The 27,269-nt window shown below is 55.7% G+C and overlaps 8 protein-coding genes across 8 annotated transcripts in view; 4 read left to right on the top strand and 4 right to left on the bottom strand.

Annotated features, from left to right (window-relative positions):
* Nucleotides 1–289, top strand: part of PTSG_00301 (uncharacterized protein) — a gene marked incomplete at its 3' end in the record, with an annotated part of 5,820 nt that extends 5,531 nt beyond the window's left edge. The window contains exon 3 of the mRNA XM_004998793.1: nucleotides 284–289. Within this exon, the coding sequence (XP_004998850.1) occupies nucleotides 284–289 (6 nt within the window). The remainder of the gene's footprint in view (nucleotides 1–283) is intronic.
* A 698-nt stretch (nucleotides 290–987) lies between these two features.
* PTSG_00302 (uncharacterized protein) lies at nucleotides 988–6,392 on the bottom strand. Its single transcript, XM_004998794.1, has 17 exons — nucleotides 6,212–6,392; nucleotides 5,697–5,827; nucleotides 5,307–5,402; nucleotides 5,113–5,184; nucleotides 4,720–4,891; nucleotides 4,380–4,443; nucleotides 4,121–4,200; nucleotides 3,650–3,794; nucleotides 3,350–3,458; nucleotides 3,075–3,137; nucleotides 2,852–2,934; nucleotides 2,490–2,619; nucleotides 2,093–2,193; nucleotides 1,712–1,766; nucleotides 1,538–1,600; nucleotides 1,315–1,369; nucleotides 988–1,158 (listed from the first exon to the last, which is right to left on the bottom strand). The coding sequence occupies exons 2-17, from the start codon at nucleotides 5,791–5,793 to the stop codon at nucleotides 1,098–1,100; spliced, it is 1,446 nt and encodes a 481-aa protein (XP_004998851.1). The 5' UTR covers nucleotides 5,794–5,827; nucleotides 6,212–6,392; the 3' UTR covers nucleotides 988–1,097.
* An 820-nt stretch (nucleotides 6,393–7,212) lies between these two features.
* Nucleotides 7,213–9,791, top strand: PTSG_00303 (uncharacterized protein). The gene is made up of 4 exons (XM_004998795.1): nucleotides 7,213–7,788; nucleotides 8,058–8,321; nucleotides 8,593–8,887; nucleotides 9,216–9,791. The coding sequence occupies exons 1-4, from the start codon at nucleotides 7,405–7,407 to the stop codon at nucleotides 9,545–9,547; spliced, it is 1,275 nt and encodes a 424-aa protein (XP_004998852.1). The 5' UTR covers nucleotides 7,213–7,404; the 3' UTR covers nucleotides 9,548–9,791.
* Nucleotides 9,650–15,816, bottom strand: PTSG_00304 (glucose-6-phosphate 1-dehydrogenase). Its single transcript, XM_004998796.1, has 16 exons — nucleotides 15,556–15,816; nucleotides 14,913–14,975; nucleotides 14,682–14,778; nucleotides 14,332–14,438; nucleotides 13,858–14,159; nucleotides 13,512–13,620; nucleotides 13,237–13,314; nucleotides 12,898–12,957; nucleotides 12,665–12,751; nucleotides 12,432–12,503; nucleotides 12,049–12,263; nucleotides 11,616–11,749; nucleotides 11,207–11,391; nucleotides 10,537–10,793; nucleotides 10,192–10,294; nucleotides 9,650–9,966 (listed from the first exon to the last, which is right to left on the bottom strand). The coding sequence occupies exons 1-16, from the start codon at nucleotides 15,625–15,627 to the stop codon at nucleotides 9,898–9,900; spliced, it is 2,010 nt and encodes a 669-aa protein (XP_004998853.1). The 5' UTR covers nucleotides 15,628–15,816; the 3' UTR covers nucleotides 9,650–9,897.
* Nucleotides 15,817–16,024: 208 nt separating this feature from the next.
* PTSG_00305 (uncharacterized protein) lies at nucleotides 16,025–20,291 on the top strand. The gene is made up of 2 exons (XM_004998797.1): nucleotides 16,025–16,619; nucleotides 16,920–20,291. Exons 1-2 carry the CDS (start codon nucleotides 16,143–16,145, stop codon nucleotides 20,037–20,039), a joined length of 3,597 nt encoding a protein of 1,198 aa, XP_004998854.1. The 5' UTR covers nucleotides 16,025–16,142; the 3' UTR covers nucleotides 20,040–20,291.
* Nucleotides 20,292–20,356: 65 nt separating this feature from the next.
* On the top strand, nucleotides 20,357–22,981 carry PTSG_00306 (ARHA protein). Its single transcript, XM_004998798.1, has 5 exons — nucleotides 20,357–20,514; nucleotides 20,978–21,158; nucleotides 21,341–21,428; nucleotides 21,677–21,786; nucleotides 22,110–22,981. Exons 2-5 carry the CDS (start codon nucleotides 21,063–21,065, stop codon nucleotides 22,389–22,391), a joined length of 576 nt encoding a protein of 191 aa, XP_004998855.1. The 5' UTR covers nucleotides 20,357–20,514; nucleotides 20,978–21,062; the 3' UTR covers nucleotides 22,392–22,981.
* A 537-nt stretch (nucleotides 22,982–23,518) lies between these two features.
* PTSG_00307 (endophilin) lies at nucleotides 23,519–27,011 on the bottom strand (the record flags this gene model as incomplete). Its single annotated transcript, XM_004998799.1, has 11 exons — nucleotides 23,519–23,544; nucleotides 23,777–23,944; nucleotides 24,204–24,304; nucleotides 24,492–24,595; nucleotides 24,822–24,944; nucleotides 25,192–25,311; nucleotides 25,502–25,563; nucleotides 25,822–25,908; nucleotides 26,121–26,177; nucleotides 26,434–26,578; nucleotides 26,982–27,011. 11 exons carry the CDS (start codon nucleotides 27,009–27,011, stop codon nucleotides 23,519–23,521), a joined length of 1,023 nt encoding a protein of 340 aa, XP_004998856.1.
* Nucleotides 27,012–27,159: 148 nt separating this feature from the next.
* PTSG_00308 (uncharacterized protein) overlaps nucleotides 27,160–27,269 on the bottom strand; it is a gene marked incomplete at its 3' end in the record, with an annotated part of 2,651 nt that continues 2,541 nt past the window's right edge. The window contains exon 3 of the mRNA XM_004998800.1: nucleotides 27,160–27,187. Within this exon, the coding sequence (XP_004998857.1) occupies nucleotides 27,160–27,187 (28 nt within the window). The remainder of the gene's footprint in view (nucleotides 27,188–27,269) is intronic.

A 27,269-nucleotide genomic window follows, 5' to 3' on the forward strand; every position in this document is an offset into this window, starting at 1 on the left:
GTGTGTGTGTGTGTGTGTGTGTGTGTGTGTGTGTGTGTGTGTGTGTGTGTGTGTGTGTGTGTGTGTGTGTGTGTGTGTGTTGGGCTGTCCGCTATGAGTGCTTTGTCGCTCGGTTCGTTCGAGTGGCTTGTTTGTTTGTATTGTTGTTCGAGTAGTAGATGCCTTGCTCAAGGCAGTTTTTCGAGCGTGCATCTATTGTGTGTGTGCTGGATGCAGTCGTGTAGTCATGTCAACTTCTTTCCATCATTCATGTTTTCATCTTGGTTGTCGTCTTGTTTGTCAGCAGTAGTGATGTGATGGATGACACACATTGCAGCTGGGCGTCAGTCGCACGCAGTAAACAGAGTGCTTCTTCATCTTGATTGGTTCCCTGGAATTGCCGTGGACAAGCGAGACTCAGCATACATGTGTGTGTGTGTGTGTGACGATGAATGGGTTGCCTGAGCCTGAAGGATCGAGTTATGTATTTGGATGGCCTGTTCAAAGGCAACCCCAACGAGCATGCGCTATGCTCGCAAACGAACAAACACACAAACAGCAACAGGCCACACACATTTATGGCAGCGTTCAACACGATGAAAAACAAGAAAGAGGGAAGAAGAGCACGTGTCAGAGGTAGGTGGGCGTATGCGCAACACGCGATCGACCACAGCGCACACATTACAGTATTCCATCAAGCACGCAGTCTCATGTCAAAGAGAATGGTTGTCAGCGACGAATGTATGGGATATGAAAGGCGGGAGGTGGGGCAGTGACAAGGAATGATGAGAAGAGGGGGGGGGGACGACGCTTAAACACGGGCAAAGCGAGAGGTGCATGTATGGGTGAACGTACATTATGAAAACGAAAGTGGAAACGAAAAAGCATCACGCAGCATATGGGCTGCGGTGCTTCGTTGTCTGGTCAGGTAAAAATGAACACAGACGGACAGAGAAGCTGAGAGACAACCAGTCTGGCAGACAGACACACAAACACAAACGCACAGACGCACAGACGCACAGACGCACAGACATGGACGAGAAGGGAGGAAAGAGTACAAGAGGATCAAACTAACAAGCAAGTAAGGGCGTGATCACAACACACAATCGAGGTTACAGCTAAGACTTGGACTCAAAGAGATTGACATCAGTGACGCCGGCGAGCGAGAGCAGGGCAGCGCTGGTGGTGGTAGTGAAGCCAACGGGAAGTGTGGTGGTGTTGGGCGCGGGACGCAGGAGAGGCCAGTGTGAGGTGACAAGTGTGAGGTGGCGACTGTGAAATGAACAGAAAGGACGCAACAGCGCAGAGGCGTGGGCAAGACGGGTGACATCATACGTTGCGTTGATTTCGTCGTCGGTGGCCGTGTCCATGCGCGCAACAAGGTCGCCCGCTTTGTGTGGTGTTGGAGGAGGAATGGTTGAAACATGGGGAACATGTGAGCGGAAACCAATTCAAAGGTGACACGACCACGTGTGTGGGATGTGTGTGTGCGTGTGCGTGTGCGTGTGTGTGTGTGTGTGTGTATGCGTGTGTGCGTGTGCGTGTGTGTGTTCTGTACCTCGCCGCGATGTGCTCTGCTTTGCGCCGTTGGCGGATGCAGACTGGTGTGCTGGCATAGACACTGCAATGCGCATCATTGCGAGGACACGGTGTGAGAAGGAGAAGAGGCCATGCAAGGTCATGCAAACAGCGCCAAATGCAATCAGTAGTGACGGTGAGCATGAAAACGAACTTGGCGATGTGAACGTAAACATCGGTGGCGCCTGGCCTTCGTCCGTTCGCGAGTCCTGCAAGCAGCAAACATTGCGCAAGTTGCTGTCAGATACAGAGATGCGTCCGTTCATGCCGTCTCAAGACACCACGTGCGTGTGTAAATGTGTGTATGTGTGTGTGTAAATGTGTGTGTGTGTGTCTGTGTGTATGTGTACATGTGTAAAAATATACATGCATGCCGTCTCAAGACACCACGTGCGTGTGTAAATGTGTGTGTATGTGTGTGTAAGTGTGTGTAAATGTGTGTGTGTCTGTGTGTATGTATGTGTGTATGTGTACATGTGTAAAAAATATACATGTGTGTATGTGTGTGTGTGTGTGTGCGTGCGATGAGACGGACCATGGCGGCGCTGTGTGCCGAGCGGCCGCTGGCGCCGCGGGACCGGCGAATCGCCGTCGTTGTGCTGTTCGCCGACTGCAGCACAACAAACTCCGTCTCGTCTGCACCGCACGTGACAACGCCGGCGTGTGTGAGCGCATGGTGGCAGACGCGGGATTGGGAAGGCAACGCAAGCGGACAGGAATCGAGAATACAAAAAAAAAGTGGAGACATGTCGACAGAAGGCGTCACATCACACCACCAGACGCATACAAATACAAACCCCACGACGGCAGAAGCAAGAGATGGGAGACACGGCAACAGTTGGGGGGGGGGGTGCAGACGGAGAGACAAAAGAGGGACATGTGCAAGAGAGGCAGAAGCAAGAGCCATGAGTGTTGCGAGGGCGGCATGTCACCTTGGCGGGACGAGCTGGCGGTGGAGAGGCGGGCCTGTGGATCGTAACAGCCCGCAATGACGGCGCTCGACGTGCGCGTGGACGCGTCCATGCCGGCACCGGCCGTGGGCGATGGCGGAGACCCCGTCCGCTGCACACATGTCCACATGTAGGCGGTGGAGGGGGTGGGGAGGGGGGTGTGAGCAGGGGGGTGGGGAGGGGGTGAGGAGGAGGGCGAGCAGTGGCACAATGAACACACCAGACTGAAGCACACACACAGCGCATTCACATGCGCACCTGCATGGGTGGGAGCAAGATAAAACCAGCACACACACACACACACATGCGCGCACACTCGCACACTCGCATACACTTGCACACACCTTGATGGAGGGAAGCGGCTTTGATCTGAATCCTTTGGCGTTTGCAGACTTGAGGGACAGCAGTGTGTGTGCAATGGCATCCACTGCAACGGAAAGTCATGCAGCGCAAGAGACAGCAAGAACACCAGTGAGCATTGACACATGAGTGCATTCCCAAAGTAAAAACGGCTGAGGAAATGTAGAACAGCTCTCCCTCACAAACGCACACAAAGCAGTTGCGTACGTTCGCGCATGTCACGGGCGCGTGCTGTCTTTGACTTTGATTGTCGTCTTCGTCGCCGCGGTGCTGTGAAGGAAGAATGCACACACACACACACATGAGTTTAAGTGCCATATGAGGAGGAAATACGGGCACATCGCACACGTTGCTCTGTCTGTGTGTGTGTGTCTGTGTGTGCGTGTGTGTCTGTGTGTGTGTGTCTGTGTGTGTGTGATGCTGTGTGATGACATGAGACGTGACTGTCAAGGAATAACGGGCCCGGGGGCAAGACAACATACTGTCTGTTGCGTTGAGTTTTGATGGGGAGAGGATCGGTTTGGTCTGTGCAAAGGTGTCGACGACACGCTTGGCGTGCTGGATGCCATCCAGATAGCGACGGGCGCAGTCCTTCACAGCACAAAACAAAACACACAGGTGAAGTAGAAGGAAACCGTTCAGCATAATAATTGTGGTGTGCACTAGCAGAACGCTCAGAGACAGGAAAGCACGCCCAACAACAACACAGGCACACGATCGCGAACACGAATACGCACACGCACACACACACACACACGCACACACGATCACGTGTGACTCACGGATGATGATGTGATGGCGGCCATTTGATCCTCCATATGCGGGAGCGACATGGACTTGAGGGACCAGTATGACCCTTTGCCGACAGACGCCGGTTTCTCTGTTCCGTTTGATTCCCGGGACACACGCTTGAAGTGCGAATTCAAACTGCGTTGCATGCATGCAAAACAAAGGTGAGGTCTGTTTGCAGCATCACGCGTATGGCATGTGTCTGTGTGAGTGTGTCTGCCTGCCTGTCTGTCCCTGTGTGTCTGTGCGTTTGTCTGTGTGTCTGTGTGTGTTTGTCTGTGCGTCTGTGCGTTTGTCTGTGTGTCTGTGTGTGTTTGTCTGTGCGTCTGTGCGTTTGTCTGTGTGTCTGCCTGCCTGTCTGTGCCTGTGCGTCTGTCTGTGTAGCCTTCTGTGCGTGTGTGCTTCCCAATCTCTGTGTGTGCTCAAGTGCTGCTGTGCGGCTGGCCTGTCCTCATTGCCATTACCTGAGGTTGTGTCGAACAGAGTTTTTCCAGCCAGACCCCGCCTCTAAGCTGGCAAAGTAGGGAAACATGGCCTTGATCCACTGCACAATTGGTTGCAGCAGCGTTGGCGAGTCGCGTGAGCGCACGCAACATGATCTTGCATGCACACAGCCGTGCAGACACATACACCTGCAATAACTGACAAACTGACACACGCACACATCCACACACATCCACACACATCCACACACATCCACACACATCCACACACACGTGTTACCTTGTAGATTTCGCTGACGGTAAGGCGCTTGGCTGGGCTGTCCAGAAGAGCAAGGGCCATCATGCTGCCGCAACAAACACGCCACATGCCAAGTGTGAGGTGCGATCACGTGCGTAAGGTGCGATCACGTGCGTACGACGTATTTCACACGTGCAATCACACCCTGCGTTGTACAGAGTATACACACACATACACACACGCGCGCGCGCACGCACGCACACACGCACACACACAAACGACCAAACACACACGCACACACACAAACACACAAACACACGCGCACGCACGCACTCACACACGCACAAACACACGTACGCACACAGAGCACACAGGTGCAGACCAGGGAAAGGAGAGGGTGGGCTTGGATGCGAGGAGATGTTGCGCTTGCTTGACGGCGTCGATATCAGCCTGGACGTCGCTGCCGGTCAGCTGCTGCACGGTGTTGCGCGCAGCCGTGAACTCATCCACAACACGGCAGGCGGCAGCAAGGTCCGGAAGGTCCTCGAGTTTCACTGCGCAGGACAAAGAGGAACACACGCCGATGGTGGTGAGCTGTGCATGTCAGCATATGATGCAGGGGTGTGCACGGCACAAACTGCATCATCGCTTCAGCAACGCACGCACAAGCACACACACACACACACACGCTACAGTCATTGGCACAGCGCAGTCAAACACCCACGCTCCACCCTATGGACAATAGGGCTTTGTTTCCTGCTGTGCCTGTTCTCACCTTGAGTGTCTGGATGGGGCCACAGGTCCGCAGAGCTCTTGCCAGTCGCGGAGAGGCCGGGCAACGGGCCAGCTGCAGACACGCATGCGACGAGCGTGAGCATCATGAGCAACATCACACAAGCGCATGTGCGTGCGCATGTGTGCGTGAATGCATGTGGGGGCGCAGCAAAATGATGACCGCGACCGACGTACAGGAGTCGAGGGGCTTGAGGATCTTGAAGAGACTCTTTGTTGACGAGAACAAAGACTGGTTCATGCTTGCGATGGGCATCAAGTCATAGTTGGATGCTGGAGGGAGGATAGAGGGGACCCGCATATGCACGACACGATGCAAGGGATGAGTGAACAAGCTCAAGCCAGCTAGATGGAGGCAAGGTGACCCTGGCAAGAGGTGGGAACACATGGGAAGGAACGAAGGAACGAAGGAACGAAGGAACGGTTCGTCGTGTGGGACACACACACGCACACGCACGCGTGCGCGGACGCAAAGGCAAGCATGCATGCACACGTGCACACACGCGAAGTAGCACGGTGGCATTGCAGCTGGTGTGTTCGACAATTACTGGCACAGAAGACACGTACGATCATCTGCGGGCGTGTGGGCACTGGGGATTGGTTCCAAAGGCTGGCGAGAGGCAACGTGCCGCCTCCGCGCTGTGCCACGGCCAGATCCAGACATGTGGTGTGGCTGGCTGAAGAAGTGACCTCTGCTGCTGTTTGTGTGTGTGTGTGTGTGTTATGTGAGTAAGGAGAACACAGAACAGAAGTGGTTTGCGGGTTGTGGGGAGATCTTCCTTGTGCGAGACCTTGTTGAGCATGCACACTAACACAAAGGACAAGGGGCGCTCGTTGATGTGTGTGTGTGTGTGTGTGTGTGTGTGTGTGTGTGTGTGTGTGTGTGTGTGTGTGTGTGTGCCCACGATGGCGGACCACAACAATGAACGAAGCTGCCAACTCCCAAATCCAACAACACAAACAAAAGGATGTGGCAGAGGCGAATGGCTTGGAGGACAGCCAACCAACGTGGTGGCTCGCCACGCTCAAGTCAACAGCCAAAACCAACAATTGCACAGGGGTTGAGTCCACCACGTACGCACGTTTGTCTGCAAGTCGAAGCGGAAGAAGAAGAAGGTGCTGCTGGCGTGCGTGGGTGCGTGGCTGGAGCAAGACAACACAAGCAGCAAGCCACGGAGCAAGCAAGAAGTGTAAGGGGACGACGACGGCCTGTGTCACTCTCACTCTCGCTTGCGCGCACACGAAGCTTGGTAACGCGAAATTGGTACATATCATCCTCGATTTTTCTTTTGTGGAATGTTGTGTGTGGCGAAGGACTTGTCCCCCCAGCAACGAGACATGAGAGAGAAAAAAAAACATCGACTTGCTTGCGGTGTTTTGTGGTGGGATGGACTTGAACCGGCGACATCTGAACACAAAACGGGGGAAACAAAAGAATTGGGGAGCACGCGCAATTATTGCCTGGCGTCCATTTACGCGCCGTTGTCGAATGCCATATCTGCTCCATCCCACACCCGCCAATCAGCAAACAAGCGCGCCCTGCGCAAAGGCGAACGCGGACTTGTCCTCCCTGCCTTGGTGTTCGGCAACACCATCATCACCACATCACCACATCACCACATCACCACAAAACAGGCTCCTTGCCCTGGCTGGGCGCACTTGTTGCACTCACACCCACGTGGAAACGACCAAGGAAGGCAGTCCGCGCCCGAGTTGAGTGCGTGTCACGAAACAACAACGAACGACGACGCCAACATCGATAACCACAAACCCCACCAGCATCAATCACCATAGCAGCATCCACAACGAACGACAACAACACTGCACCATGTCATCGCCAGATGAGCCACAGGCGCCGGATCACAGCCCTGGCGCCGTGGTTGCGCCACCCCCACCGCCCACTCAGCAGCAGCAGCAGCAGCAGCCTCAAGATGACCCGGAGCAACAGCAGCCCCAGCCCCCACTCCCGCCGCAACAGCCGGAACAGCACCAACAAGGGGAAGAACAACAGCCACACCAAGAGCAGCAAGAGCAACGGTCAGAACAACAAGACCAACAACAACAGCAACAAGATCAACAACAGCAACAAGATCAACAACAGCAACAAGATCAACAACAGCAACAACAACAACAACAGCACCAGCAACAGCAGCACCAACAGCAGCACCAACATCAACAACAGCAACAGCAGCAGCAGCAACAGCACCATCACCAACAGCCAGAAACTCAACAACCGCCACACACACACGTGGGCCCGCTGCCGCCTTTACAGCCAATGCACCACCACCCACACCCGCTTCAGCACCCACCGCCACAACCGCCACACCATCAACTCCAGCCACCACCGCCTCATCAGCTCCAGCAGCACCATCACCCTGCGCATCACCCACCGCCACCCCACCACCAACACCACCCGCACCACCAACAGCATGAGCACGCGACCATGCGCCACCATGACGAGCGGGAACAAGCAGAGCTAGCCAACAAGCGCGCCAAACTGGGCGATCCACAAACCTCACATGTCGAGACCTCCCAGATTCCAATGTCGTCGCAGAGCATGCCCATGCCGCTCAGCATGCACCGTGTTGGCATGCCCTCTGCACCCATGATGCAGGGCAAGGTCCGGGACATGATGCCGCCGAGGCCCAACTGCCCAGGCGTAAGTGGGACATGGGTCATGGCTTGCAGTTGATCGCTTTGTCTACTCCAGTCACCCTACATGTCCCCCCATGGTCACTGTTCACACACTCACGCACACACACTCACTCACTCACTCACTCACACACACACTCACTCACTCACTCACTCACTCACACGCACACACACACACACTCACTCACTCACACACGCACACATACACACGCACGCACGCACACATACACACGCACGCACACGCACACACATAATTGCGCTCTCAATCCCTGGCAGATTAAGCAAAAGGGGGCCAAGTCGGCCCCCTGTGGCGACAACACCTGCATCCGCTGCTTGCAAATCAACTGCTGTAAGCGCTGTCCCATGAGCGGGTGCGGGCAGTGGTCGCCCATCGCTCGGCGCACGTGTCGCAGCTGCAACTATCAGTTCACCTCTCGCGCCAAGGAGGCGCGTCGCAAGCACGCCGGGTTCACGGAGCAGCCCAAGGACCTGCATCGCGCCGCTGCCCCTGCCTCGTTCGAGCAGTCCTTGCAAAGAAAGGTGCAGCAACAAACGTGCCTGCTCTGTGTTGTGTTGTGTTGTGGTGTGGTGTGTTGTGTGTTGTGTGTTGTGTGTTGTGTTGTGCGTACCACACAACCCCGAATACGCAGCCACACATACTATCACGCTACGATCATATGACGCGCCCTTACCTGAATCCCTCACACACACACACACACACACACACACACACACACACACACACACACACACACACACACACACACACACACACACACACACACACACACACACACACACCAATGTGCAGATCAGTGCGTTCTTCAATGCGCGGGACGGCATGTATCTCGGCGTCTCCGTGTACTCGGGCCGCTCAATCGTCTCCCGCCTCTACCACAACCAGACGTCCTTCCTTGCCCCGAGCGTGCCCAACGACGGCACCCGCGAGTCGTGCCCGGAGATTGCCTCGGCGGAGGAGGTTGCGTCGCGCAGTGTGGAGCTGTCTGACCCGCTGCTGGCCAACAACGCCCTCGTCATATCGGCCATTCGCCATCTCCAGCAGGATGTGCTGCGCCAGGCCGAGCGCATCCAGGACATGATGAAAGGTGCGCACAGGGGGCATTGGTGTGAAGAAGGGACGTGGTGATTGTCTGTGTATCTGTGTATCTGTGTATCTGCGTATGTGTGTCTGTCTGTGTGTGTGTGTGTGTGTGTCTGTCTGTCTCTCTGTCTGTGTATCTGTGTGTGTGTGTGTGTGTGTGTGTGCTTGTCTGTCTGTCTGTCTGTCTGTTTGTTTGTTTATCTGCATGGGAACGGCGCAAACGAGCGTCGTTCTACCACCGCCGCTGCTGCGACCTAACTCTCATTTGCAATGTGCTCCTCCCGCCATCCCCCTCCTCATTTTGCAACGTTGCAACTTCCCTTCGTGATCAGACTTTATGACGGTGACCGCGACGAGTGGCAGCCGCGCTCGCAAGTGCGCCGAGAAGATTGTCAACGCGTATCATCCCCAGCCAGAGCCGCAGGTGCTTGCACAGATGAAGGCGGAGTTGCAGCAGCAGCAGCAGCAGCAGCAGCACCTCTCCCCACACCAACAGCCGCAGCAACAACAGCAACACCACCACCAGCACCAACTGCAGCCGCAGCAACAACACCACCACCAACAACACATGCCTCAGCAACAGCAGCATCACGCGCAGCATCTCCAACACCCGCAGCAACACCAGCACCACCCCCCGCACATCCAGCCTCACACGCTCCAGTAGTCAACAACCAGCAAAGCTCGGTCCAGCCTATCCCATCACACCTTCTCCTTTGCCTGCTTATTGGTTGGCTGGTGCTCTTTCACGTCAGCATCATCCGCCCTCGTCGGTCCCCTCATCACCGCCACTGTCTTCATTGTCGTTGTGCAACGAGCCAATTGACCACTCTTGCCCAGCACAAGGTTCTATTACAACGACACAACATGGAACGAGTCAATCATCATCAATGAACCATGCAAGCACGCACAGCAACTGAGAGCAAGACGAACAAAGAAGCAAGCAGAGACAGACGGGGAATGGAAAGCAACATGAAAACGCTGTGACGGGTGTACGCGTGTGCGCGTGTGTGGTGATCACGCCTCTTTGTCGTCGTATTGCTCGTACTGGTAGCCCGCGTCCTTGATAAACGCATCCGCAGACTCCTGCGCACATGCAATGGCCCAGCAACGTGAGCGACGTGAGCAACAACGGACACACACACACACACAAGCAAATACACAAAAGCACACACACACACACACAAAAGCACACACAAAAGCACACACCCACACACACACACAAGCAAATACACAAAAGCACACACACGCAAGCAAATACACAAAAACACACACAAAAACACACACACAGGCACACGCTGTCACACTCACGGGCCCACGGCTTCCGTATGTGTAGGCCTCTGGCTGGATCTTGCGGGCGTCGATGTCGGCGTGCACGGGAGCAAAGATGCGCCACGCCTCCTCCAGCTCCGCCCTACACAGCCAAAGACGTGGTGACAGGTGGTGACAAGTGGTGACAGGGGAAGAGGGAGGTAAGGGGAGGCAAGAGCTTCAGCAGTAGGGTAGCGGAGCAAACACAGTCACATCCACCACAGTCACATCCACCACAGTCACCACCACCACAGTCACCACCACCGCAACCACAGCGCGCAAGCACAATCACAGCCACAACCGCATGCATAACCGCAATCGCAAGCCACAATCCTAAGAACGCACGCTGTGAGGAAGTTTGTGGTGTTGCCCTGGATGACGTCGATGAGAAGGCGTTCATATGCGGTGGGCGCCGCTGCCAGCTGCAGTCGCTCTGGGTACGACAGGTCCAGGTGCGTCTGCGCAGTGTCAAATGACATTCCGGGCTGCTTCACATCCATCTTCAGCTGCACTTGCTCCTTTGGCTGCACGCGCAACACAAGCTCGTTGCGGTGCGTTCCATTGAAGATCTCCCCGGCGTTCTCCTTGAACTGGATGCGAACCTGCGCCACAAGCACACACACAAACACAAACAAACAAACGAACAAACACACGCAAACAAACACACGCAAACAAACACACGCAAACAAACAAACAAACACACGCAAACAAACAAACAAACAAACAAACAAACAAACAAACAAACAAACAAACAAACAAACAAACAAACAAACAAACAAACAAACAAACAAACAAACAGCTCCTGTGAGAAAAGTCCTCGCTGTACAGGCATACTGCACGTAATCAATATGTGCATGTTCATCACCGACACCATTCATTCCTATTGCGCACAACACACACACACACACACCTTCAACCACACCGCCAGCTCTCCACCCAAAGCATCTCTGCAAACCCCCTTTCCCCTTTCCCCTTTCCGCTGTAACACGACTCGCGAACGAGCAGCGTGGCGCACCTCAGCCTTGTTCTCGTTGAGGCCCTTGCCGCACTTGAGAAGAAACGGGACGCCGTCCCAGCGGTCGTTGCGGATGTTGAGCCGCGCAACAGCAAACGTCGGCGTGTTGGACGCAGCACCCACGCCCTCCTCCTCCCTGTACCCGCAGTGGTCGGCAGAGGCCGTGTACTGGCCAATCACAACATCTGACAATCATGGACGGGACAGCATATGCACATGTGAGCGTTCGACTACCAATACCACCACAGCCATCACACGCCACGCCACGCACACGCATACATACATCACCACGTGCTTACTCGGTCACATCATATCGCCCATTCAGTCGACACTGGCGCCCAACAGCGCCATCCATGCGAAACAGCACGCGACACACGACACAACATAAAGCCAAAGCAAAAATACGCACTGTCTGATGTGACTTGTTCGAAGCAGCGAAGGCACTTGAGCTTCTCCTTGCGAATGTCATCGGCCTTGGGGGTGAGCGGGGCCTCCATTGCAACGAGTGACGCAAGCTGCAGCAGGTGGTTCTGGATCATGTCCCTGGTGATGACGTCATAAGTGACAGATGGGTGGCGTGGTGTCAGAACACAAAATCATATGCGGTGTGTGTGTCTGTGCGTGTGCGTGCAAGTGTGTGCGTGTGTGTCTGTGTGTCTGTGTGTCTGTGTGTCTGTGTGTCTGTGTGTCTGTGTGTGGACGTGCACAAACACACACCAAACACACACTGTCAAACAAACACAAACAAACACCCACACGTGCTCTCTGTTTGACACCCGCTCCCTCTCTCTCCACCCAACACGCTCAGGCGCGACCGTACACAGCAACGCATCTCCGCTGACCTGATGATGCCCTGCTGGTCAAAGTAGGTGTTGTAGACGCCCAGGGCCGTCGGCTCTTTCACGGAGATGATAACAGCCTTGATGTGGTTGCGGTTCCACACGGAATGGAAAATGCGGTTGCCAAAGCGCAGCAGCAGCAAGTTCTGCACCATCTCCTTGCCAAGATAGTGGTCCATGCGGTAAATCTGCTCCTCCTTGAAACTCTTCAACAGGTGCTGCCATGCAACACACCAGGTGTCATGGGGTGGTGGGACCGTGAGCAGTGAGGGAGCATGGATATGGCACGGTCAGGGTGGTTTGTTGTTTGTTTCCTCCAACAGCATTCGTCGCCAATGTCCGCACGAACGAGCAACGCGTGACGAGCACAACATCACCAAACGCACCGCGCTGAGCGATTTGAACGACTCCAGGTCTGTTCCAAACGGTTTTTCCAGCACAATGCGCGTCCACCCGGCCTGGCATCAGGCATCAAGCGAACACACCAGACGCGTGCGGAGGAGAAGGGCATGTAAGCAAGTGACAGTGGTCGCTGGCTGCGTGCATGCCCAGCAGTAAGCACGAAGCCAGAGCTGGCAGCTGCAACTGCAACGCACAAGGCCCGCGTGCCAGACGATACCTGTGCCTGGCAGTGCTTGCTGAGGTGTTCTGTGACGGTCTTGATGACGGGGATGGGGAGAGCAAGGTAGAACACACGGTTGCTGTACTGTAGGGGACAAAGGGCACATGAGCGAAACACAGAGTGTGAGGTGTGCACGCGCCCCATGAATGGATGCATTGGTGGGCGGATAGACTGATGGACGGATGCATGCATGAGTGAGTGGATGATGTCACGCTGGCTATTTGCCATACCAGTTTGCCCTTGGCAGCGACACGAAGATCAATGTATTCGTTCAGCTTCCGGAACGACTCCTAAAACATGCGTGCATGTGTGTGTGCATGTGTGTGAGTGTGTGAGTAAGTGAGTGAGTGAGTGCGTGCGTGCATGTGAGCGAGTGAGTGAGTGAGTGAGTGAGTGAGTGAGTGAGTGAGTGAGTGAGTGAATGAATGAATGAATGAATGAGAATAGATAAGGACCGAGAGGAACAGGCAGACGTAGTAACAGAGAGAGAGAGAGAGAGGCAGACAGACAGACAGTGGCAATGCGAAACAGGGGTTAGCAAAGAAGGAGGGGCTGTTCCGAAAACCCACCTCTTCGTCGTAGGTGCCGACTTGGTACTCGCAGCGGTGCAAAAACTTGTCCAGGAGCGTCGCGTCCTCTTCCGACGCCTGTGTTTCAGCCACAGAACACGCACGACGCACGACACCATTACAACAAGAACCATCACGCAAAACCCTAGCACACCCACCCGCCCGCATCAGGCCACCTGCATCCATGACACTTCGCACAGCAAATGCCAAAGGCCAGCCAACTCCCTCCCCCACCCCTTTCCAATGCATGTGCACGTGCACGTGCGTCATTCAACCTCGAGATGCGGGCGAAGGCGGCCCATAAACTCCTCACTGGTGAACTTGCTCCGCGCATACCCGACAAACAGCGACGAGCGCGGGATCAGGCTCTTGCGATACATGGTCCTGGGACACACAACATCCAACGCGTACGTGCAGTTGCACGCGCAGGTGCATGTAACCGTGCAGGCATACACATACACATACACATACACATACACATACAAAGGCGTGAGACACCGGTGAGTGTGCATCATGTGTGTGTGTGCCGTGCTTGCAGGTCACACGACGCGGAACAACCTTGCTTCACGTCACTCAACGAGCGAAGCAAACACAGCCACGAGCCACACGGGTCAAACGTACCAGAGCACGGGGTAGACTTTGCTCTTTGCGAGATAACCAGAAGCGCCAAGGACGGTGATGACGGTGACTGTGTTCTCTGTGCTGGGCGGTTCATCCTCTGGCAAGCGGGTGGTGTTGATTTTGCCCATGGCACCGACTTCCTCGCTGTCCGACGACGACGCGCTGGCATTGGAGGCCACGCTCGCGCGCTCCTGGCCCGCTTCGGGCTGCTTGCCCTGCTGTGCGGGTGGCGCGTGGATGCTGGCGCCTTGGTCGTCAGACGCCTCTGCTTCGACTTCTTGCTTCAGCACATCTACGGCATTCTGGTGGAGTAGCAAGCATGCACAAGGTGGTGGGGGGCGGTGGTGAATGTGCATGAACGATAGTAAACGGCAGTGAACTGAGACTTGCGAACACAAGGAGGGGCGAGGTGCATGCCAAAATGCTTCAACTGTGGGTGCAGTAGAGTGGCTGATTGCCAGGTCTGCGGCTCACCCCCTTTGGCGGGAACCCTGTGGACTGGATGCGGAGGTCCAGCAGCTGCTTGGCAAAGCTGCGCTGTGCCTTTGCGTCGTCGAAGATGAGGAAGTACACCGGGTGATCTGTAGCATGCACACAAAAGCGAATGTGTGTGCGTGCTTGAGTGAGAACTTCCAAACATGACATGTGGACACCTGGACCAGTCGTTGTCGACGAATGCCTGCTTTATCTCGTTCTCTCAAACATAGAACGGACGCAAACACACGCACATCCCATTGTGACATACATACACAGACACGTTCAGAGGCACACACAGCTACACCATACGCGCACAAACACACATGCACAAACACACATGCACAAACCTGTGGGTGCACGGTCTTGCCAGCGAATCTTGACTACAAACTCAAACCCATCTGCTGCAATCACGTTGATCTCTCTGAGGAACATAATCTTGATCTCCTGGTGGTGTGGTGATGATGATGATGCAAGGCATTGAAATGCACGTCAGCACTGGGCATTCGTTCCGTTGCTCCACAATCATTCCAAACACATCCCCCATTGATAACGCGCAAGCACCTGGCGAGCCAACTCACGCGACGCAGTTTCCCTTGCGGGGTCTTCGTCCGCACCACCATCTGCTCATGGTCAATGATAATCTGTGCATGTGTGTGTGTGTGTGTGCGTGTGTGTGTGTGTGTGTGTGTGTGTGTGTGTGTGTGTGTGTGTGTGTGTGTGTGTGTGTGTGTGTGTGTGTGTGTGTGTGTGAGTGTGTGTGTGTGTGTGTGTGCATGTGTATGTGTGTACGTGTGTGCATGTGCGTGTGTGCATGTGTGTGCGCGCGTGTATGTGTGTACGTGTGTGCATGTGCGTGTGTGCATGTGTGTGTGAGTGAGTGTGTGTGTGTGTGTGCGTATGTTGTGTATGATCAGTGCGTTTGCGTGCACTTCAACAGCTCGCAGTCGGAGAGGTGCCGCCGCCCTGTCTTGACGCCACAGACTACACCTTGCAACCACCACCGCCACCACAACAACAACGCCACCACAACAACAACAACAACAACAGCACCAAACAACGACCGCCAACATGACCACGGCAACAACAGCAGTCACACAGATCACAAACAACAACACAAACAACAATCCAACCAACAACAACACAACCAACAACACAACCAACAATACAAGCCCACACAGACCAGAGAGAAACCAGTGCAACAGCAATAGATACAACGCGCACCTTGCGGTCTTGCAGCTTGCCACGCTTGTTCTTCTTCTTGACCATAAACTCCCTCTGCTCAGGCGACGCCATGTTGTTTGTTTGCCGCGAACACACTCGACCGCTTGCTTGCTTTTGCTTGCTTGCTTGCTTGGATGATAGGCTGCTGCTCGCACAGTGTTGTGCTTGTACAGTTTGGTTGTTGTGTTGCAGCCAGCGATGGTGGGGGATGAGTTGTTATTCGTACACACAAAAAAAGCCCAACAGTGGTGAGGATTTCAACCTGTGTCCTTCAGAATGGTTGGTTTTGCTTGCATGCAGCCACAAGAAACGTTTTCCTTTGGCCTTGTCGTCAAGAGGACAGACTTGGTTGACGGCGAACCACAAACACAACGTTGGTGAGGACAACAGCCACAAGCAAACGTTGAGCCTCCCAAGCACCACACGCCAGCACACGCCAGCAGAAGGACAGAAGACCACCACACACCACGCAAGAGTCCACACACACACGCACACACACACCACACACACACACACACGAGCAGCTTCTTCGTACTTTCGTACTCGTTGACGTCTCACCTCCCTCCTCGCAGAGTGCAGCAAGCACCATGTCGCAACCGCAATCATCACAACAAAGCACAAGGAGCAAGGCTTCAGCCACAGGTCGCCCCGGAGGCAGCAGTGCGTCCAACGACGGCAGCGTCCCATCTCAGCGACCGACGCGGCAGCAGCAACAGCAACAACAGTCGCCAGGGCGAGCTCGCAAGTTCTTGCTGGACTTACCTTCGACAACTCCGAAACCGCACCTGAGAAGAACGCCGCCTGGAGGGAGAAGGACCCTCAAAACTTCCACTGTCAGCAGCACCGGCCCATCCCCTTCGGCCTCACAAAACAGCTCCGGTCGCGCTTCCCCGAGCGTGCGTCGGAGAAGGCAACGCTCCGTCAGCCCCTCACGCAGCAGACCAACCTCCACCACGCCTACACCCAGGGATAAAGGCAATGAGAAGAGGCATCGACGCACCGAGAAACAGCGCAAAAAGGAAGAAGCCAGCATCCGCCGGGACCTGGCCTGGATGCTCTCAAAGGTGCGTGTGCATGTGCGTGTGTACATGAGAGTGAGCGAGAATGTCTCTGTGTGTGTGTGTGTGTGTGTCTGTGTGTCTGCGTGTGTGTGTCTGTCCATCTGTTCGTCTGTGTGTCTGTCTGCCTGTCTGTGGGTCTTTGTATTTCTTTCAGCACGTAGACACGCTTGCTCCATCTTGCTGTGAGGCGCGTCTTACTTCGTCAAATTCGCTACTCTGTTTGAACTGCTGCCTGCTTCATAACTTCACCACACCTCACACGCGCGCGCGCACACACACACCCAACATCCAACACATGCTCAGCTGCTTGGCATCCACGCGGCAGATTTCAAGGCAGAGCTGACCTCGCAGAAAACACTGTACGCATGCTACACGCTGGCGCTAGATGAGCTGAAGCGGCTGCGTGGCTATGATGCCTTCTCCCGTGACGTGTTGGTGTCCCTTGGCCGCGCTCGCCTTCACGATGCTCTCAAAGCGTTACAGACAGTCGTCACGCTGCTCCGTACAAGAGACTGCAAGTCGTACATAAAGAAGCTGCAGCGCGGCAAGAAGCGCAAGGGCAACAAGTCCCCCCGCAGCAGGTCGCCCAGGTCCCCGCGTGCAGCCTCATCAGGGTCGTCCAAGGCACCGGTGCAGGGGAACAGCTCCCCTCTCCCCATACGTAGCAGCGCGCGAGCACAATCTGCAACAGCAAAGCCTGCCACCAAACGCTTGGCGTCCTCGGCTGCGGGAAAGGCCTCCGCAGGAAGTGCCATCCCGCCCAAGAATGCATCCCGGCGTACGCTCGCACCACCAACCAGCGCAGAGCCGTCACGAAGGCGTGACACAGCCCGCGGTCACAGCCAAAGCCGGAGCACAAGCACAAGCCGCAGCAGAAGCAGAAGCAAGTCCCCAAGGCCGCGCTCTCGCAGTCCTGGTGAATCTAGCGATGCCAGCGACACGAGCAGCTCAGATGACGATGATGATGATGATGATGATGATGATGATGATGATGATGATGACGGCGCAGGCGATGGCGATGATGATGATGAAGATGATGACAATGACAGCGACGGCGACGATGGAGGCGCACGCAGAAAGCCAGCAGGTGACGGGGGAGAAGCTGACCAAGGTGAAGACGAGCTGCTGTTGCAAGACGATGGCGAGTGCTCGCGGGCAACCGTAGATCGCGCCCTGCATCGCGCAATCGAGTATGCCATTGCCGCCTTTGCGGAGAGCGGTGACGGCATTTCCCGCAGCCTGGCGCTCAAGGTGGAGGTGTGTGGCGAGGCGTACCAGCATCGCAAGCGCCGTGCGTTCCCACCCGGGACGCTGCAGCGGTTTGGCCGGCTGGTCGTCGATTCGCACGCAACGGCACAAGCAAGCGACAGCACAGACCCTACAGGCAGCGTGCTTGGTGTCCTTCGCGCCCTCGACGCCTTGACCTCCGCCATGCAGGACTGGGTGTCGTCGGCGCCCACATCTGCTTCGTCAGCATCAGCAAGGGCGCTTGCGCACCAGGAGCAGCGCCTGACGGTAGCCATGGGCGCGCACGGCGGCCCCTCGTTGAAGCTGGACCCGGCGGTTGACCTGCGCTGGCGCTGCTGGCATGCGTGCAAGCCGGTTGTCTTGCAGCCGTCAACAGTGAGGGTGGCGTGTGACTACGTGACTTGCTTCGATGCAACCACACCGTGGGTGGTGAGCGGCACAACCGCGGGCACGCTGCACGTCATTCGTGTCGGGGATGACCTGTCCCACGCCCTGCGCAAGTCTCTGCCTGCAGCGCACAGCGGCGACGTTGTGTGCGCACGGCTTGTCAGCAGCACCGCGCGCGCGTGCATCGTTGCCACTGGCGGTGCAGACCAGCGCGTCCGGCTCTGGTACGCTGCCATGCCCAAGAAGAAGGAGGCCGCGGGCAGCGCATCGGGCGTCTCCACAACAACAGCGCTGCCGCTGCACGTCACATGCATTGCAAATGTCCACGAGCACTACGGTTGGGTGCGATCGCTGGCTGTGTCGCCGCAAGCACCAGCTGGCGGTGGGCTCGCGTCGCAGAGATGGCTGCTGAGCGGTGGTGGTGACAGCACTGTCGTGCTGTGGTCGCTGCACGCAACGCTGTCCAGCAACAGCAGCAAAGGATCCTTGACGAAGCTGGTCAACCCGTACTTCGTCAAGGCCGCGCACCAACGGCGAGGAAGTGCGGTGAGCACGGCTGGTGTCAGTCGCGGTGACGATGTCAACGGGGATGGCGATGGCGATGGCGACGCTACTAATGAGGGCGGTGATGAGGATAGGAGCGGTGGTGTTCGTGGTGAGCACAGGGGCAGCCATGGTGGTGTGGACATGCAGCCGGCCAAGACAGCAGCAGCGCGAGCAGACGTGAAAGGGTACGCGTCGTCCGTGTCCTTCGCTTCTTCTTCTTCCTCCTCCTCCTCCGCTTCCACCATGAACGATGCTGATGAGAGCAAGAGGGTGCTGACGTTCCATGATCGCAGCAAGGTGCACACGCACTGGGTGATGGATATGGCATGGGTGTCTGAGTCGCTGGCTGTCTCGTGCTCGCCAGACTGCGGCCTGGCGCTGCTCTGGGTTGATGTGCCTCCTGCGGGCGTGTTTGGGGCGTGCGCGCGCCTGACACCGCTGCAGCGTGTAGAGCGCGCACACGCAAACTGGCCACGGTGTGTGCTGGTGCAAGGGAAATTCCTTCTCACCGGCAGCTCTGATGGCATGGTGAAAGTATGGCACCTTGCGCCCGGCGTTGAGGCTGATGTCGACGATGACAACGATGATGGCAGCAGTGGTGGCCGGGGTGACAAGGGTGGTGGGGCGAGAGCGAGGAGGAAGCGGAGCTCCAGTCAGAGACAGCTTGATGGTTCGCGCAGAGGCTCCGGTGATGCTGCTGTGCAGCGCGTGGCTGATGGCAGGATGACGGGAGGAGCCGTGGGCAGCTCATCTTCCTCAGCAGCGCAGCAGGGTGGCGGTTTGAAGCGACGCACATCCACCAGCACCAGCACCGGTGGTGGTGGTGGCGGTACTTCTGGCTCAGGTGGTGCCATGCAAATGCGGCGAGTATCGGCAACACGGCGCAGCTCCAATTCGCCTGCTGTGCATCTCAAGTTTGCCACGGAGCTGCACCATGGCAAAGGCCGGACGCTGGCGCTGGCGCGTGCGCATGACCAGGTGCTGGTGTCGACAGAGGAGGACACGGTGCTGCGGTGTCAGGTTGACAAAGAGACTGGGACGGTGACCCCGTACCCGGCCGGTGATGAGCTGCAGCCCTTGACGTCGTCGGATGCACATGTGGGCATTCGTGGGGTGCACTTTAGTGACGAGCTTGGCCTTGTGTTTCTTCATGAACACCTCTCTGTTCTCCCGCCACCGGAGCACGCGCAACCACGTGATAATTGTGGTGGTGATGGTGATGGTGATGGTGCTGCTGTGTAGTAGCAGTGAGACCGGTCAGTGAGAGCATGTGTGTGTGTACGTGTGCGTGTGTCTGTCTGTGTGTCCGTCTGTGTGTCTGTCTGTCTGTGTGTCTGTCTGTCTGTCTGTGGATGTGCGTGCGTCTGTCTGTCTGTGTGCGTGCGTGTGTCCGTCCGTGCGTGTGTGAGTGAATGTCTGCTGTCCTTCCTGCCAACTGCTTGGGCCCGTTGCATACAACCCGTGGTTCAAAAAAATAAGAAGAAAGAAAAGTGAGCCGCTGCTAACAACACCAAAAAAAGGTGTGGGAAGCAACAAGAGGGCGTTTTTTCGTCGTTGCTTGCTTGGCCAAATCCAACCCAGCACATACACCCACACACAGAGCTGACCACTCAGCGCATATCGCACCGGTTGACAGCCAGTACTCGCACCACGCACGAATCTGATTCTGAGCTGCTCGTCTTCTACGAGAGGGCTGCTGCTTGTCTGCGACTGCCACGTAAGTGAAACACGATGCTGCTCTTGGCCGGCAGTATTGGATGCTCGTGTTGTGGTGCGACAACATCACGAACAAACACCTTGTGCAAGTGGGCGGAGCAAACACACCTTGTGTCGTGTCAGGCACAAGGTGGCATGCATCAAGCGAGCGTTGAAGTTGTTTTTGGTGTTGTTGTCCTTGTTGTCGTTGATGATGTGGCAAGACTTTGTTGCCACTGCACCCACATGCTACAATCTATTGCCTTGATGACCTTCCTGCCCGCGTGCATCGCACACACACACACACACAACACGCATGTCCTCTTGACCTTGCACGGGTGTGTTCATGCTCAAATCACAACTCACAAACGTACACGCGCGCACGCTCGCCCACATGCATTCACACATGATCCCGCTGTACTTGTTTCTGTCCTTGCTTGCCGTTGGTGAACGCCACAAACACAATTCAACATCAACATCAACAGCACACCTCAAACGCCACCACACAACCACACAGGCAACACCAGCCACCACATACGTGCACACATACACAAGACAGCACGAGGCGTCATGGCTAACGTATCGAAAAAGCTGGTGTGTATCGGTGACGGTTCTGCCGGCAAGACCTGCCTGCTCATCGTGTACGCCAACAACGAATTTCCAGAGGTGTGCCCTCACTGCCGTGCTCTTACTCGATGCCTCAGCATGTGATTGTTGTTGTTCCGTGCAGTTGGCATGCCGATACATGTGTGCGTGCTTCTCTCTGCCGCATATGGGAACTGTGTTGCGGTTGTAGGAGCCCCATCCCCGCCCTCCTAACGCGTCTTGACATGTCATCGCTATGACAGAAATATGTACCCACAGTTTTTGAGAACTACGTTGCCACCGTATCAAGACCACAAGCGACTGTCGAGCTTGCCTTGTGGGATACAGCAGGTGTGTCTCTGTGTGTGTGTCTGTGTGCGCGCGCGCGTGCGTCAAATGTGTGCATGTTCCGAAAGACTGTGTGTGTATGTATGTATGGGTATGGTTGTGTACGAATGGAGTTCGTCTTTCCCCCGCCCACCTTTTCATGCTGTCTCTGATGGCGGTGGTCTTCGTTGTCATGGATGCGGGATGCTTGTATGTATCCTGCGCTGATACTCCCCCCCTTTAAACCTGGCGATTACTTTTTCTTGCTGCAGGTCAAGAAGACTACGCACACATCCGACCGCTCTCGTACGACGGAGCACATGTGTTCCTCATATGCTTTGCTGTGGACAACAGAGACTCCTTTGAAAACATCGAATCCAAGGTGCGTGGCATTTCCCGCCGCTGCAGGAGAGGAAGAGTGTGAACGCATTTGAAGTGTAGCGTGCGAGTGCTGTGCACAGCTCGCCATATCACACGCACACACGCATGTTGACCTTCCCGATAGCTCACTCCAATTTTTTCTACGTCATTCCCCCTTTGTGGCACTGTCGCGAAATGTTCCCCTTGCTCCACACACACACACACACACACACACACACACACACACACACACACACACACACACACACACACTCACACACACTCACACACACACACACTCACACACACGCACCTACACACGCGCACTCATCTACGCATCCGCAGTGGGTTCCTGAGATGCGGTCGTACTGCCCGAAGGTGCCGTACATCATTGTCGGGTGCAAGTCCGACCTGCGGGAGGATGCTGAGCGCAAGCAGGAGATGGCGGGCAGGGGCCAGACGTTTGTTGAGTTCAAGGAGGCAGAGGACCTTGCTGAGCGGGTTGGCGCGCAGGGGTACTTGGAGTGCAGCGCAAAGACGAGGGATGGCGTGCAGGATGTGTTCAACTGGGCCGCAGATGTCGCTCTCACCGCAAAGACCGGTGGTGGGTGCTGCACGCTGCTCTGATGACTGCCGTTTTGCGCAGTGCTGAGAGGTGTTGTTGCACGGGGGGTGGGTGCAGTTTGATCCCATCGTGCATGCTGTTTCACTCCTTTAGTGCTGCTGCTGCTGCTGCTGCTGCTGCTGATGATGATGATGATGATGATGATGATGATGAACACGTGTTTGAAGTTAAGACAATCATTGCTGTTCGTGCTTTCTGTTTCTTCCCCTTCCTTCCATTTTGTTCTGTTGTCACAAGCGTGACCACCCGCATTGTGTGTGTACGTACATCCAAGCGTGCGCGTGGATGTGCTCACTTTGGTTTCCGTGGCGTTGCAGCCTGCTTTGTTATGACTGACCCCATCCATTCCACTACACTCTGTCAACCATTGACCCACTCCGTGTTGCAGTTGTTGTTGTTGTTGTTGTTGTTGCTGTTGTTGTACTCCCGCCATGCCGTCTTCCCCCTCCCCCCCCCCCATCCTCGTCGTCACATGCCTGTGCTGTTGTGGCGCGTGCTGCGTGCGGGTGTTCGCGTGCCGTCTGCGGCTGGACGCATCTCACCCCTGTCCGTGTGTGCTATTTTCTTTTCTGTTCCCCGCACCCGGCAGCACGTATCAGGCAATGTGCTGTGTGTTGTTGGTTTGTTTTTGTAGGTGACATTGATAAACGTCCACGCAACGCAAGACACGTATGTACGCGTAGGCAGCCAACGAGCGCGGGTGCAGCGAGTGGTGAAGAAAGGGGGGGGGGATGGCTGTGGATATGAAGGGAACAGACAAACAAGCAAGCGAGCGAGCGAGCGTGGCTGTCGTGTCTGGCTGACAATTTTGTCAAGGCTGGGGACGCCGATACTCAAAGACACAGAAACAAAACAAACAAAAGAAGTGGTAGGGTGGTGCACATGGACTACACAACACATCACTTTTGGGCACAATGTGTGGACCGTTAACAGTGGTGCACACAGCAAAGAGTGTGTGGGTTGGAAGACAGAGAGACACGCACACACACACACACATACACGCACGCACACACACGCGCGCCCACGCATGCATGCATGGATGCGCAGACAGACGACAGAACAACGTTGAGGGTTGGCGGTTGGCGGTTCTGTGGGGGGGGGGGCGACATTGGTTTGACTCACGCGAGTATTAGACGTCGCGGATGATCTCAACGTCTGAGGTGTTGAAGGAGAGGCAAGGAGAGGGGAAGGACGGGGAAGGAAAGCAGGAGGGGGCAAGAAGGAAGGGATGCACAAGTACAAGTGAGTGAGACGAGGGGCAAACACACAAACAAGCACGCATGCGAGGCACGCATACAAGGCACGCAGAGGGCAAGCAAGTAGTATTGCTCAGTGAGCACGAGCGTGTGCTTGCATGCAAGGGTGCATGTGCGCGGTGGTGACGTACAGTTGACGGGGAACATGCCCTGCTGGCCATCGACCTCGCCCTCGAGCCAGTTCTCATCCAAACGCGACAGCAGCCGGATCGTGTCGCCCTCCTTGAACGTCAGCTCCCCCTCGTTCTCCGCCTCAAAGTCAAACAGTGCAACTGCCGACGGCTCGTCCGCGCTGATGCCTGCGGTGTGGTGTGTGTGTGTGTGTGTGTGTGTGTGTGTGTGTGTGTGTGTGTGTGTGTGTGTGTGTGTGTGTGTGTGTGTGTGTGTGTGTGTGTGAGGAGCGCAGGAGAAACGAGGGAAACAGCCAACGCACATAAAAGTGCGCACGCAAACACCTCACCAAAACCCACACGCACACGGCGCGCACGCAAACACCCCACCAACCCCAACCCCCACCACAACCCACACACACACACGCGCGCGCGCGCTCGTGCGTACCGCGGGCGGCGAGTGCGGCCTCGTCGTCCTCGTCGTCCTCGTACTGCATCATGGACACGGGGCGCTGCGTGCGCTTCGGCTTTGTGCTCGCTTGCTCAAGGCTGGGTGAGGGATGGACGTGGAGGTGGGCAAAGGTGGGTGGGGCGAGGAGGCGAGTGCATGATGAGTGTAAGTGGCATGAATGAAATGCATCATCTTCAAAATGCGAAAATGCAGCATACACGCGGGTATCTATGCATGCTCATCCCTTTTTGCAACCACCACACAACCACCACACTGTGCACGCACATCTCCTCGAGGCCGGCCTGTGTTGCCTCCAGCGTCTCCAGCTGGTTGCGGGCGAGCGTGATCATCGCCTGCACCAGAGACATGAGCTGCCCAACTTGCTCAACCTGATCGCATCCGCAGCACAACGCAACCCATATCCGCACAGGCGCACGAGAAGACGTGAGAGAGCGTGAATATGTGTGTGTGTGTGTGTGATTGTGGGTGTGGGTGTGGGTGTGTCGAAAGAAAATGCGCGCATGAGCACATTTGGCTTGTTTCGCTGTCGTGTTGAGGATGCACGCGTCCGCTTCCCGCTTCCTTCGCCACCATGAACGCTGTGAGAGCGCGTACGTCGTTGTTGACAATCTTCATCATGGCGTTTTCTGCGTTGTTCTTGGAGTCCTCAAACTTCTCCTCCGCAAGCTTAATGTCCGCATCCGTGATGGACGACTTGCCAGACTCGCGCTTGCGCAGCTGTCACCGAAGAGTGTTGGTTGTGTGTTGTGTGTGTGTGTGTGTGTGTGTGTGTGTTGTGTGTTTGCGCGGAGACATGATGAGAGTGAGGTACATGTGCATAGGGCGCGTGAATTGGCAATGCCGCATGCTACACCATGAAGTGGGAGGCGTTCAATTCTTGAGGCAAGCTTAGCCCCACCAACAACACCTTCTCGTTACCACCATCCACCCCCACCACCACGACCATCATCGTCATCGTCGTCACCTTAAAGTCGTATGCGAGGCGGCGGTCCTCGAGCTTGCGCTTCTGCTTGCCGAGCTCCTTGAAGTCGTTCTCAACGAGATCCTTCAGCGGCTCCATGAAATTCTGCACAACCTCTGCATCCTGCCAGCGCAGTGTGTGTGTGTGTGTGTGTGTGCGTGCGTGTGTGCGTGTGTGTGTGATGGACGTGAGTGGGTGGCGTATGACAAAGGCTGGTGACGTATAACAAGGGCTGGCACAAATTGCACTCTGCAGAGGCGCCACCAGCAACACACGTTAAAACACGGGATATTTGAGCAGGTGGTGCACGTACAAAGTTGTGCTGCGCCTCTGTCATGGTCTGGAAGGACTCGCCAACCTCACGCAGCGCGGAACCTGCACGTGATGCACAGCATGTGAGCGACGGAATGGAAGCTTACAGCTGCATCAAAGCAAAGGAAGAAGGCCGCCTTGATAGCAATACACACGCAAGAGCTCAGCACTCACTTGCACACTCAAGCTTGTGTACACTTGCACTCCCGCATGCACACACACACGCGCGCGCGCGCGCACACACACACACGCGCACACACACACACACACACACACACACACACACACACACACACACACGCGTGCGCACATTTCACGCACCAAGGGACGAGCCGGGCGGCATGTCGGCTGCGCCCTTGGTAAGGAGCTCGGCCATCACGCCAATCGCGTGCGGGTACCGCTTCTCCGCTGCACAAGCGAGCACCCGATGATACGAGCAACAAGTGAGGGAGGGGCAAAGCTGGTGTTGGTGGCGCTGATGCTGGTGGTGCGTGCACAAAAATGCAAAGAAGCAAACATGCAAGGAGGTGTGCACGAATGTGCTCGCATGCAAGCATCGTCGGGCACCACGTTCCCTTCCCTTTCTGACCGTTCAATGACTCCAGCACCTCCCACCTAACCTGCGGTCTTGCGAAGTTTGGCGTACGTGCTGCCCATGCTTGTGCGAGCACGCGCGGCTACACATGGAACACAACGACACAGGCCAAGTCATCAAGCAAACATCAAACGGATGAACGTGTGAGGCGTGTTTGTGTGTGTGTGTGTGTGTGTGTGTGTGTGTGTGTGTGTGTGTGTGTGTGTGTGTGTGTGTGTGTGTGTGGTGAGTGTGCTTGTGTTTGTGTGTGCAGACTTTGTGCTTGTGCTGTTGTGCGTGTCATTGTGCACGTGTCAAGTTGTGCGCAGCATGATCACAAGGGTGTGGTCGCCGCGTACCAGGGTTTGGGTGCAGGAAGTTGGGCGTCTCCTTGAGCATCTTGTGCACGACCTGCTTGGTGGTTTCGCACTGCTGTTGCAGCTCTTCAAAGTCCGCGTCATATTGCGTGCGCTTGGCGCTCTTGTTCAGCGACTCTGTCACTGCCTGTCAGAATGACGCGAGACATGAATGAAGCCACAACCAGGAACAACGGAAAAGGGGGAAAGGTATTAAGGTGCAAGGGTATCAGTGCAAGTGAGTGAGAAGGGAGGTCCGAGAACGCGTGGGAAACGCACGCTTGGAGGCATTGGTAGTCTCAATGCGCCACAAGCATTGACACAACTGCTTGGCCGTACACACACACAAAGTAAACGTCAACACACACATGCACACGCGCACACATGCGCAAACACACATGCACACGCGCACACGCACACGTGCGCGCACACATGCACACACATACAAACAAACAAACAAACGACACACCAAACACACTGCAATTTGCTCGCTTGCAGCGGACTCAATTGTCACATTGTACGGCAAACAAAGCCATCTTCATACAACACACCTGGGTGCGCTTGTTCAGCCACTTTGACATGGTTGCTGTTCCTTGTTTGGATCGATGGCTGGATAGATTGCGAGACTGGAAATGAGGCACAGAGAGAGAGGACAGGCAAAGTGCTGTTTGCTTTCTTTGGCGTTTGTGCAAGCGATGAGTGCGCATCCCTTGTTGCCGCTTGCTTCTTTTAGTGCCGAAAATTATCAAAGTTGTATCTGCTCATCATGCGACGGCATGAAAAGGGGGTGCAGAGATCAGAGGAGTGTTTTGTGTGTGTGTGTGTGTGTGTGTGTGTGT

Source organism: Salpingoeca rosetta (assembly GCF_000188695.1).
Source record: "Salpingoeca rosetta unplaced genomic scaffold supercont1.1, whole genome shotgun sequence".
Lineage (NCBI taxonomy): Eukaryota > Choanoflagellata > Craspedida > Salpingoecidae > Salpingoeca > Salpingoeca rosetta.

Coding starts and splice junctions, on each gene's coding strand:
- PTSG_00302 (XM_004998794.1), bottom strand. CDS start 5,793: ATGTCTGGATCTGGCCGTGGCACAGCGCGGAGGCGGCACGTTGCCTCT. Junction 4,892..5,112: donor GCCCCATCCAGACACTCAAG/GTGAGAACAGGC, acceptor TGTCCTGCGCAG/TGAAACTCGAGGACCTTCCG. Junction 1,370..1,537: donor GCAGAGCACATCGCGGCGAG/GTACAGAACACA, acceptor CACCACACAAAG/CGGGCGACCTTGTTGCGCGC.
- PTSG_00306 (XM_004998798.1), top strand. CDS start 21,063: ATGGCTAACGTATCGAAAAAGCTGGTGTGTATCGGTGACGGTTCTGCC. Junction 21,159..21,340: donor CCAACAACGAATTTCCAGAG/GTGTGCCCTCAC, acceptor TCGCTATGACAG/AAATATGTACCCACAGTTTT. Junction 21,429..21,676: donor TGCCTTGTGGGATACAGCAG/GTGTGTCTCTGT, acceptor TTCTTGCTGCAG/GTCAAGAAGACTACGCACAC.
- PTSG_00304 (XM_004998796.1), bottom strand. CDS start 15,627: ATGGCGTCGCCTGAGCAGAGGGAGTTTATGGTCAAGAAGAAGAACAAG. Junction 12,752..12,897: donor TCGCTGCCAAGGGCAAACTG/GTATGGCAAATA, acceptor TGTCCCCTACAG/TACAGCAACCGTGTGTTCTA. Junction 11,392..11,615: donor CGAACAAGTCACATCAGACA/GTGCGTATTTTT, acceptor CATGATTGTCAG/ATGTTGTGATTGGCCAGTAC.
- PTSG_00303 (XM_004998795.1), top strand. CDS start 7,405: ATGCACCACCACCCACACCCGCTTCAGCACCCACCGCCACAACCGCCA. Junction 7,789..8,057: donor CGAGGCCCAACTGCCCAGGC/GTAAGTGGGACA, acceptor AATCCCTGGCAG/ATTAAGCAAAAGGGGGCCAA. Junction 8,888..9,215: donor CATCCAGGACATGATGAAAG/GTGCGCACAGGG, acceptor CTTCGTGATCAG/ACTTTATGACGGTGACCGCG.
- PTSG_00305 (XM_004998797.1), top strand. CDS start 16,143: ATGTCGCAACCGCAATCATCACAACAAAGCACAAGGAGCAAGGCTTCA. Junction 16,620..16,919: donor TGGCCTGGATGCTCTCAAAG/GTGCGTGTGCAT, acceptor ACACATGCTCAG/CTGCTTGGCATCCACGCGGC.